Source organism: Cyprinus carpio, chromosome B20 (genome assembly GCF_018340385.1).
Source record: "Cyprinus carpio isolate SPL01 chromosome B20, ASM1834038v1, whole genome shotgun sequence".
In the NCBI taxonomy this organism is placed as follows: domain Eukaryota; kingdom Metazoa; phylum Chordata; class Actinopteri; order Cypriniformes; family Cyprinidae; genus Cyprinus; species Cyprinus carpio.
The window spans coordinates 8294940-8306877 of record NC_056616.1 but is presented as its reverse complement, the minus strand read 5'-3'; the positions used below and the strand labels follow the sequence as shown (position 1 = coordinate 8306877).

At 46.3% G+C, this 11938-nt stretch overlaps 1 protein-coding gene across 1 annotated transcript; it reads left to right on the top strand.

Moving 5' to 3' along the window:
• Positions 1 to 3818: 3818 nt before the first annotated feature.
• LOC122141115 (fibroin heavy chain-like) lies at positions 3819 to 7912 on the top strand (the record flags this gene model as incomplete). Its single annotated transcript, XM_042747298.1, has 7 exons — positions 3819 to 4061; positions 4296 to 4427; positions 5063 to 5415; positions 5755 to 5863; positions 6242 to 6334; positions 6654 to 6858; positions 7681 to 7912. Coding segments are annotated over exons 1-7 (1218 nt in total), but the record flags the coding sequence as incomplete, so codon positions are not given.
• Positions 7913 to 11938: the final 4026 nt, after the last annotated feature.

Sequence of the window (11938 nt, the reverse complement as noted above, 5' to 3'; positions counted from 1 at the left end):
AACAATTTCTTCTCTTCCAGTCAGAATAAAGTTGTTATTTTTGTTAGTAAAATCAGAATTTTCATTTTTGGGTGAACTGTCCCTTTAATAAAGCACAAAGGATTGTCAGTAAACAATCTGAATGGATGACTATTTTTTCAAGTGCTCTAAATCTAAGAAGAATTTCTGAAATGTTCAAAATTGGTTCCTAAAAATAACCAATAGGTGGCTGAAACAGAACCTAGATATCATTAAACTGAGCTAACATAAAAATGAATGACAAGTGCTGTAAACTGTCTATTGTCACAAAATTGTTTGTGGCTTTCCTCATGAAACAGCAATTTTTGGTGTGAACTCCAAATATATATCAAATCCAAAATGACCTTTTAATGGCAAACATGTTGAAGCCGACAGGGTGTTGAACTGATAAGCTTTTTAAAAATCCATTAATTCTAACTGTCACGGGTTCTTTGTTTTGACTGTGTTGAAGGTTTCTGGTTCTGAAAAGCCATTCATTTATAAACTGGCAGATTTGACTGACACTAGCCCTGTTAATCTATCCTAAGTCATAAAAGGTCAGAAATAGTTATATGTATAGGTTTGAAGTTTTATTTTGTTTTTAATCATGCTTTGTATCTGCAAAAGACTGACTTGAATGTGGCTTTATTTAAATTCTGCCTGTGTGCAATTACGCTAAAAGCCTTTAAAATTGATTGCAATGAATGAATGAATATAGTAAATAAAGTATTTTTAAAAATAAAAATACAGGAAGGTGTGGATGCTGCTGTCAGACTGACATTTATAGCACAGAGGAAATTGAAAAATGATGAACTGATCTGCTTAGATCTTAAACTGATTTTTTTTTTAAACATCATTAGTAAATATCTAGATGATGTTTAGCAGTGTGTTCAAATTCCCCCTTGTGTGCAGAAACATCCTTTAAAGATAAAGACAGAATTTGAAAAGTAATAGAAGTATACATCTTGTTGGCAAAGAAGAAATACAGTGGGACACGTTCTAAATAATTACAGTTAAAAGCAGATTATTATTTTTGTCATTAAGTATATGCGCAGTACTAATTAGTCTGTCTCCTTTTCCCTTTATGGTGGTTAAAAGTTGGTGCATCATCTTTTTGCAGTGAAACACATTTCTCCAGAAACACATCACTGCCATTTCCAAATGCCTTCTGCCAATTCATCAAGAATCAATTTATCCCTAATTGAACTGCTGTTTTAATGATGTGGAAAACACACTGAGTGATTTTAGTTAATATGCCGATTTGGTGCTCTAGAAACATTTCATGAATGCTGAAAACAGTTTGTAAGGAGCAAGTAATACTTTCTATAAGCTCTTGTGATTATTCTGAGGCAATATATCTTAAATATAGCATGTTCCTAGGAGACATTGATTTCTTAAACACAGTTGTACTAATAAATATAGGAATAGTATAACAGGTGAAACAGGTGAAATCTTAGGACCAGTGTATTTAGAATTGGAATAAAGCTTGGTGTGTTTGGGGAATATACTGTTTAAATAATGTAAAAGAGGCTATATTTAAAATGTTTCATGGTATATGCAGCTAAAAGTGTGTTAGAGATTTAATCTGGATATTGATTATTCCTGCGATTTGTTTGCTCAATGGAAAAGGAGTCTATATTATCTATGTATTTTGTAATTGTCAAGTCAAGTCAAGTCACCTTTATTTATATAGCGCTTTATATAAAACAGATTGTGTCAAAGCAACTGAACAACATTAATTAGGAAAACAGTGTGTCAGTAATGCAAAATGACAGTTAAAGCAGTTCATCATTCAGTGATGTCATCATTCAGCTCAGTTCAGTTTAAATAGTATCTGTGCAATCATTTGCAATCAAGTCAACGATATCACTGTAAATGAAGTGTTCCCAACTAAGCAAGCCAGAGGCGACAGCGGCAAGGAACTAAAACTCCATCGGTGACAGAATGGAGAAAAACCTTGGGAGAAACCAGGCTCAGTCGGGGGCCAGTTCTCCTCTGGCCAGACGAAACCAGCAGTTCAGTTCCAGGCTCCAGCAAAGTCAGATCTGTTAGAGTCATCTGTTTTCTGTGGTCTTGTCCCGGTGGTTGTCTGAGACAAGATCTTTACAGGTTATCTGGGGCTCATCTAGTTATCCTGGTCCCCACTGTCTTTCAGGGCTGTAGAGGTCTTTTCTAGGTGCTGATCCACCATCTGGGCTGGATACGTACTGGATCCGGGTGACTGCAGTGACCATCTGATCTGGATACAGACTGGATCTGTTGGCTACGGTGACCTTGGAATAAGAGAGAAACAGACTAATATTAGCGTAGATGTCATTCTTGTAACGATGTAGCAAGTACATCAGGTGTTATGGGAAGTGTTCCCGGTTCCGTTTTACCTAATTTATGCAGCCTAAAAATCCGTTAACGGATTTGGATATTAGAAGTGTATTAGTGTGTTATGTGTAAGATAGGTTAAAGAGATGGCTCTTTAATCTAGATTTAAACTGCAAGAGTGTGTCTGCCTCCCGAACAATGTTAGGTAGGTTATTCCAGAGTTTAGACGCTAAATAGGAAAAGATCTGCCGCCTGCAGTTGATTTTGATATTCTAGGTATTATCAAATTGCCAGAGTTTTGAGAATGCAGCAGACTTGGAGGACTATAATGTAACAAGAGCTCGTTCAAATACTGAGGTGCTAAACCATTCAGGGCTTTATAAGTAATAAGCAAGATTTTAAAATCTATATGATGTTTGATAGGGAGCCAGAGCAGTGTTGACAGAACCGGGCTAATATGGTCATTCTTCCTGGTTCTAGTAAGAACTCTAGCTGCTGCATTTTGGACTAGCCGGAGTTTGTTTATTAAGTGTGCAGAACAACCACCCAATAAAGCATTACAATAATCTAACCTTGAGGTCATAAACGCATGGATTAACATGCTAGAAAATGCTAGAAATGTTGCTTTCTAAGGAAAGATTGCTATCAAATAGCACACCTAGGTTCCTAACTGATGACGAAGAATTGACAAAGCAGCCATCAAGTCTTAGACAGTGTTCTAGGTTATTACATTCAGAGTTTTTAGGTCCTATAATTAACACCTCTGTTTTTTTTCAGAATTTAGCAGTATGAAATTACTCGTCATCCAGTTTTTTATATTGACTATGCATTTTGTTAGTTTTTCAAATTGGTATGTTTTGCTGGGCTGCAAAGAAATAAGGAATGTGCAATTGTGTTTACACATTAATTTTTGTATTTTTTTATTTATGTAGTATTCAAATTAATGTAAGAACTTTTCTTGTACATCTTTTTATTATTTTGGGAAAATTTCACATACAAGGTCAGGGTCCAAGCCAAATTTCATCCATTTTCTTCAGGAGACTTAAGGACTACTGCACCAGTTTGAAGAACATTGTTTAATAAAAAAGCAAACAAGCCTTGTAATATATATATATATATTTATGAATATACAGTTGTTGATTACTGAATAAATGGTTTGCACACTCTTGTACATTACTGTTGTATATTTTGTTCTGGTTCATTTTAAAAGAAGAAGAAGAATTAGAAGAACCGGCACACAGCGCTGCATTAAGTTGAACAAACCTATTGGTACCACAACATGTTTGCTGTACCACCTGACCACTGCAGATTCATTTTGCAGTTGATAGTGTCACCATAGAAATGCACAATCCTCTCATAATTAGGCTAGCTTAATTATTATGACATGGCGTGAACGCAGCATTCAGCTCATCCAACCCCAATCAAACACACCTGAACAAGATAATCAAGGCATTTCAGATTACTAGAAAGCTACAGGCAGGTGAGTTTGATCAGGGTTGGAATTGACCTGTTCTCCTTGGATCTTTAAAACCCCATTTTACAGAGGCTTGATATTGCAGCAACACATATTCGTTTTAGTTTTGTAACTTTGCTGTTTGCGTCTCCTGACAAACCAATTCAGCGCATTTTCCAGCAGAGATCACAGGCCGGGAGGATGACAGCTCGAGTATATTTCTTGTTGATTGCTGTTTTATCGTGTTTGTTTGGATACTTGAGCATAACTCATGCTGTTCAAAGACGAACCACAGGTGAGAAGATCTGTTGATTTCATTACACAGCCTGAAGAAATGCAGAAATAAGTGACAGTCTTTGAAAGTAATTAACAGAGTTTATGAATGAGTAGTGGGTTTTAAAAGGCTTTATTTGAAGCGGACAAATGTCAAATTTGTGTTTGGGTTTGAGACCCATTGTGAAACCCTTGATTTACAAATGCTGAAACCACACTACCTGGCCTCCCCTAATGATCCTCTTGAATTCTCTAGTGGATGGTTTATGTCCGACAAGGCTGACGGTTGTGCCGTTCCATCGAGGATGTTCTTCTGATGAAGACTGCCCTGGAGGACACAAATGCTGTCAATTTGACTGTGGGCCTGTTTGTGTGCTGCCTGTTTTCGGTGAGTTTCAGTTAATAATGGATGCTAGGACTTAAAAATTATGTAATGCATTGAATTCAATGAACGTTTTAAGCAGAGACTTTGCCTTCTGTTATTCTCCCCTAAAGTAGGTTTGAATTCAATTGAATCCCTTAGGATAGTTTTAAGCACAGGATAGCTTTACAAAATGAAGAGGAATAATACTTTGAACAGTGGTCCTGAATTCCAGTCCTGGGGACCCCCTTGAGCAAGGGGTCCCCATGTCTCCCTTATTTGATCAAACATGCAAAATGTGCAGAGCAAGGGGTCCCCAGGACTGGAATTGAACCACTGACTTGAAATTTACTCCGTAGGTAAAAACTGCTATTCATGCTTTGTGTTTTGTGTGTGTGTGTATATTGAAGTGGCATACTGTCTACATCAGGGGTGGTGAACTCTGGTCCTGGAGAGCCACAGCCCTGCAGAGTTTAGCTCAAACCTGAATTAAAACTCACCTGCCTGTAGCCTTCTAATAACCCTTCAGACCTTGATTAGTTTGTTCAGGTGTGTTTGACTAGGGTTGAAGCAAAACTCTGCAGGGCTGTGACTCCAGGACCGACGTTTGCCACCCCTGGTCTATATGCACAAACTAAAGCTGACTATCTGTGTTCATGCAGTGAAGCCAGGTCAATGTCCCATACCAGAGATGATTCCGCTGTGTGCTGAAAGCTGTTTCAATGATGGCCAGTGTCCTGCCGGACAGAAATGTTGCCCAACCACTGGTGGCTTTGCATGCAGTGAACCACGTGGTCAGGGAAGCGGTCAGGCAAGTTGCCAGGGAAGAGGTATTGGCCAGGGAAGTGGTTATGGCCAGGGAAGCGGCGCTGGAATGGGAAGCGGACAGGGCCAGGGAAGCGGTGCTGGAATGGGAAGCGGACAGGGCCAGGGCCAGGGAAGCGGCGCTGGAATGGGAAGCGGACAGGGCCAGGGCCAGGGAAGCGGCGCTGGAATGGGAAGCGGACGGAAGGGCGCAGGGACAGGGCCAGGGCCAGGGAAGCGGCGCTGGAATGGGAAGCGGCCAGGGAAGCGGCGCTGGAATGGGAAGTGGACAGGGCCAGGGAAGTGGACAGGGAAGTGGCGCTGGAATGGGACGCGGCCAGGGAAGTGAGCGGCGCTGGGAAGCGGCCAGCGGTGCTGGAATGGAATGGGACAGGGAAGACAGGGCCAGGGAAGTGGACAGGGAAGTGGCGCTGGAATGGGACGCGGACAGGGAAGTGGACAGGGAAGCGGTGCTGGAATGGGACGTGGACAGGGAAGCCAGGGAAGCGGCGCTGGAATGGGAAGTGGACAGGGCCAGGGAAGTGGACAGGGAAGTGGCGCTGGAATGGGAAGTGGACAGGGCCAGGGAAGCGGACAGGGCCAGGGAAGTGGACAGGGAAGCGGCGCTGGAATGGGAAGCGGACAGGGCCAGGGAAGCGGTGCTGGAATAGGACGTGGGAAGCGGTGCTGGAATGGGAAGTGGACAGGGAAGCGGCGCTGGAATGAAAAGCACACGGAAGAGGCCAAGGAAAGTGAACAGGACAGGGAAGCGGCGCTGGAATGGGAAGTGGACAGGGCCAGGGAAGTGGACAGGGAAGCGGTGCTGGAATGGGACGTGGACAGGGAAGCGGTGCTGGAATGGGACGTGGACAGGGCCAGGGAAGCGGACAGGGAAGCGGCGCTGGAATGGGAAGTGGACAGGGAAGCGGCGCTGGAATGGGAAGCGGAGCTGGAATGGGACGGGGGCCAGGGAAGCGGACAGGGAAGCGGCGCTGGAATGGGACGTGGACAGGGCCAGGGAAGCGGTGCTGGAATAGGACGTGGACAGGGCCAGGGAAGTGGACAGGGAAGCGGTGCTGGAATGGGAAGTGGACAGGGAAGCGGTGCTGGAATGGGAAGTGGACAGGGAGGCCAGGGACGGAGCTGGAATGGGACAGGGCCAGGGAAGCGGCGCTGGAATGGGACAGGGTCAGGGAAGCGGCGCTGGAATGGGAAGCGGAGCTGGAATGGGACAGGGAAGGCGGCGCTGGAATGGGAAGCGGAGCTGGAATGGGACAGGGCGGACAGGGGGAAGCGGCGCTGGAATGGGACAGGGCCAGGGAAGCGGCGCGGGAAGGGGACAGGGCCAGGGAAGCGGCGCGGGAAGGGGACAGGGCCAGGGAAGCGGCGCTGGAATGGGACAGGGCCAGGGAAGGGGAGCTGGAATGGGACAGGGCCAGGGAAGCGGAGCTGGAAAGGGACAGGGCCAGGGAAGCGGAGCTGGAATGGGACAGGGACAGGGAAGGGGAGCTGGAAAGGGACAGGGCCAGGGAAGCGGAGCTGGAATGGGACAGGGACAGGGAAGGGGAGCTGGAATGGGACAGGGCCAGGGAAGGGGAGCTGGAATGGGACAGGGCCAGGGAAGCGGCGCTGGAATGGGCCAGGGAAATGGGAGGTGAGGTAGTCAGGGAAGCGGCGCTGGAATGGGAAGCGGCGCTGGAATGGGAATGGGAGAGGGGAAAGGGAAGCGGCGCGGGAATGGGAATGGGACAGGGCCAGGGAAGTGGCGCAGGAATGGGAATGGGCCAGGGAAGCGGAGCTGGAATGGGAATGGGCCAGGGAAGCGGCGGGGGGGGAAAGGGAAGTGGCGCTGGAATGGGAATGGGACAGGGCCAGGGAAGCGGCGTGGGAATGGGAAGCGGAGCTGGAATGGGAATGGGACAGGGCCAGGGAAGCGGAGCTGGAATGGGAATGGGACAGGGCCAGGGAAGCGGCGCGGGAATGGGAATGGGACAGGGCCAGGGAAGCGGAGCTGGAATGGGACAGGGACAGGGCCAGGGAAGCGGAGCTGGAATGGGACAGGGACAGGGCCAGGGAAGCGGAGCTGGAATGGGAATGGGACAGGGCCAGGGAAGCGGAGCTGGAATGGGAATGGGACAGGGCCAGGGAAGCGGAGCTGGAATGGGAAAGGGACAGGGCCAGGGAAGCGGAGCAGGAATGGGAAAGGGACAGGGCCAGGGAAGCGGAGCTGGAATGGGAATGGGACAGGGCCAGGGAAGCGGGAGCTGGAAGCCGGGAAATGGGGAAATGGACAGCCAGGAATGGGAATGGGACAGGGCCAGGGAAGCGGCGCTGGAATGGGAATGGGACAGGGCCAGGGAAGTGGCGCAGGAATGGGAATGGGCCAGGGAAGCGGAGCTGGAATGGGAATGGGCCAGGGACAGGGAAGCGGAGCTGGAATGGGAAGCGGCGCTGGAATGGGACAGGGTCAGGGAAGCGGCGCGGGAATGGGAAGCGGAGCTGGAATGGGACAGGGCCAGGGAAGTGGCGCTGGAATGGGAATGGGCCAGGGAAGCGGAGCTGGAATGGGAATGGGCCAGGGAAGCGGAGCTGGAATGGGAATGGGCCAGGGAAGCGGAGCTGGAATGGGAATGGGACAGGGCCAGGGAAGCGGCGCTGGAATGGGAATGGGACAGGGCCAGGGAAGCGGAGCTGGAATGGGAATGGGACAGGGCCAGGGAAGCGGAGCTGGAATGGGAATGGGACAGGGCCAGGGAAGCGGCGCTGGAATGGGACAGGGTCAGGGAAGCGGCGCTGGAATGGGAAGCGGAGCTGGAATGGGAATGGGACAGGGCCAGGGAAGCGGCGCTGGAATGGGACAGGGCCAGGGAAGCGGCGCTGGAATGGGACAGGGCCAGGGAAGCGGCGCTGGAATGGGACAGGGCCAGGGAAGCGGAACTGGAATGGGACAGGGTCAGGGAAGCGGCGCTGGAATGGGAAAGGGCCAGGGAAGCGGCGTGGGAATGGGACAGGGCCAGGGAAGCGGAGCTGGAATGGGAAGCGGCGCTGGAAAGCTGGAAGGGAAGCGGCGCTGGAATGGGAAGCGGAGCTGGAATGGGACAGGGCCAGGGAAGCGGCGCTGGAATGGGACAGGGCCAGGGAAGCGGCGCTGGAATGGGACAGGGCCAGGGAAGCGGAGCTGGAATGGGAATGGGACAGGGCCAGGGAAGCGGAATGGGAATGGGAATGGGACTGGGACAGGGCCAGGGAAGCGGCGCTGGAATGGGAATGGGACAGGGCCAGGGAAGCGGCGCTGGAATGGGAATGGGACAGGGCCAGGGAAGCGGCGCGGGAATGGGAAGCGGAGCTGGAATGGGAATGGGACAGGGAAGTGGACAGGGAAGCGGCGCTGGAATGGGAAGCGGTGCTGGAATAGGGAATGGGACAGGGCCAGGGAAGCGGCGCGGGAATGGGAAGCGGAGCTGGAATGGGGAATGGGACAGGGAAGGGCCAGGGAAAGCGGAGCTGGAATGGGAATGGGACAGGGCCAGGGAAGAATCATGGGACAGGGCCAGGGAAGTGGTTATGGTCAGGGAAGCGGTCAGGGATGTGGTCGTCGGCGATGTGACAAAGGTCAATGATGTGGTCAGGGAAATGGTCATGGGAGTTTTGCATAATACTTTCTGGAGATCTTTTAAATTCTGTGCTTTATACATATGGCATGTTTTCCCTGTTTGCTCAAACAGATTAGAAAGATTTTCTGTCTCTCCCCCACTACCACCTCAAATAAAAATAATTGCTTGATTGAAGAGTCAGTGTTTTGGTATCATTTGTGTGGGTTGTGTGTTTTTTTTTTTTTTTTTTTTTTTTTTTTTTTTTTTTTTTTTTTTTTAAATAACTGTTTAAACTATTTTTAGCAATGCTGAATTGGCTGAAGCTATTACTCCAGTCAGAAATCGTTTTAACCCTAGAGTCGATCAACGTGGATTAATTTTTTTTTTTTTTTTTTTTTTTTTTTTTTTTTCTTCTTCTCCTGATAACCCTGAAAATAAGTTAAATTGCACTTTCAGTTTTGATTGTACAGATAAGAGCAATACATCAGTCTAATCCGTAAAGGTTTTTTTTTTTTTTTTTTGTACACAACTTTGTGCATTTATAAAATAAAAGTGCATTGTCTGCTGCCTTGGTGTTGTGATCTTAATTTCGGAATGTCATTAAAATGAACTAACTCAACAAATACCCAGAGACATGACCTGTATCTAGAAAGCTTGACATGTCCACTTTTAAACTAAGCAAGTCTTATCAAAAACCAATATTCTGTGATTAAAGTAATCGATATGAAAACAATGCGATGTCCAGTCTTTCACGTATCCCTTCATTACATCTAATGCGATCACGTGCTGAACACGCTATTGATATCATAATCGTCTATGTGAAGCTTATGGCATATAAATGCCCACATGACAGCAAACAAAGCAGTGAGACTGTTTTTTTTTTTTTTTTTTTTTTTTTTTTTTGTTTAACTATCGTTACATTATTCACCCCAAGATAACTTGCTGAGAGGAATAAGATTTGGATTACCTCAGAAAAAAAAGAATGAAGCGGTGAAGTAAGGTGAGTCTTTAATTGTTCAAAGGCTTCTTGGCATTGTGATGTCCAGTGAAACTAATGCCCTTTTTTTTACCAGCTAGTCCCAGGAAGCTCTCCAACTAATCTCTTCACCTCACAGCAAACCGGTGGTACCAACCAGCTAGTCCCAGGAAGCTCTGGACCTCTTTGTTTCGTGGCACAGGGTAAGATCTGATGGCCTCAACCTTGCTTGAGTCTGCTGTTGATGCTAACAACATGACCCAGGAATGTAATCTCTTTAAGGCAAAACTTGCTCTTTTACAGGTTGATTGTCAGTCCAGCCTCCTGTAGCTTAAGAAGGACAGATTGGAGATTGTTGAAGTGCTGAGCCACTGATGGTGAATAGATGATATGATATCAGTGTATACAACGCATATTTTCCCTCTCAACTCTCCCAGTACAATCTCCATTAGCCTCTGGAATGTGGCTGGGGCATTTTTCAGACCGAAAGGCATTACATTAAAGTGGTAGAATCCTGAAGGTGTGATGAATGCAGTTTTAGGCTTGCTTTAGGGTTCCATGGCTACCTGCCAGTAACCACTGTTTAGGTCGATAGTAGTGAAGATTGCTGTACCTGAGAGTGATTTGAGTATCTCAGTTATGTTTGGAATTGGGTAAGCATCATTCTCTGTTACTGCATTTAGCTTTCGTAATCAGCACAATTTAAAGCTGCCATCTTTTTTAGGGACCAACACAACAGGCAGTGCCCAGCCAGAGTGTGATGGTTCCACAATTCCTGCTTTCACCATTTCTTCAAGCTACTCTTTCACAACAAACTGCTTGGCAGGTGACGTGGTAAGGATGCTGTTTGATAGGGACCTGGTGGTTGGTATAAATACAGTGTTTCAGAACATCAGTACGTCCATGTTGTAAAACACACACTTGAGTGTTTGCTTCTCAGATGGACTTTAACACTTGTTTGTCAAGGGGAGATAGATGTGCTTCACTTACGTAATAGTGAGAGGGATGGGTTGAGTGTCCTTGGAGGCTGCTCTGGTTGTTGGCCTGAAGGACTAGGTATGCTGTGAGGGACATCAGTAAGAGTTCGGTCAGGCATATTGATTTGCAATTGAACCCATCCTAATGGGACTTCTGCTTCACCATTTGCTAGGTACAGTGGGCCAAGTGACCAAGAGGTTTCCTTTCTTTACATCTCCAACATTGAATTTGTGGTTTTTCAGGTTGCTTGTTACTGGTGGTTTTTTGTGACACTTCAGATTGTAGTTTTTGGTCCATGCACCTTTCATATTGCAACTACAGCTCATGGTCTTTCTCCAGTTGGTGTTCTAGCTTTACAAGCTCTTCCACTGTTCCACACTCATCTAAATATTAAAGCAAAGATGTTTTTAAGAAACATTTTAACTATTTTGTTTTCTGCTAAAGTGGGCTTCCATTTTTTGCAGAGTGCTCTATATGTGAAAGCAAAGTCTCTTATGGTTTCTTTTCCTCGAGTACGTACTCTCTCAGTCAGCTAGTCTTCATAATCTTTGGAAAGGAAAGCTGACAAAAAAGCAGTCTCAAACTCACAAAATCACTCCATTTAATAACAAAAAACCAACCAACATCCCAACACTCCATCCTGTGCCGTGAAGTATGCTGCGGAAGGTTGCCAGCAGGTCACTCTCTGCCAGAGGATGCAATGCTAAAAAGTCCTGACATCATGTTAAATACTGCAGGGGTGGTCACTTTTTTTTAAATGGTCACTTTTTCATGCAGGAATAGGAGGACACTCTGGGACATTTTCTAGTGGTGATGGGTGATTTTGAAACTGTAAAACGGTAGTACCCCTTTACCCCTTTAACCAGCCAATCATCCATCTCTCCATCTTACTTTATCACTTTATCTATGTCTGTTTGAAGTTCTTTTAGTTGAGTGGTTAGCTTATCAAACTGAGTGATGCAATGACTACATTCAGTGGAGAGCTGCTCATGATCTATTTGAAGGTTATTTTGTGTAGCTATGACATCTTTCATGGCCTTGACTAATTGATCTGAATCTGCAGAATCCGCCTTTGTTGCAGTTAACGTGGTGAGAATTTGTTGTTTGTTAGCCTCTAATTTAGAAGTCAGGTCTACAAGTCGCTTTTCATGATGGGATGTAGCCGTTTTTTTCTCCTGGGTTAGTTC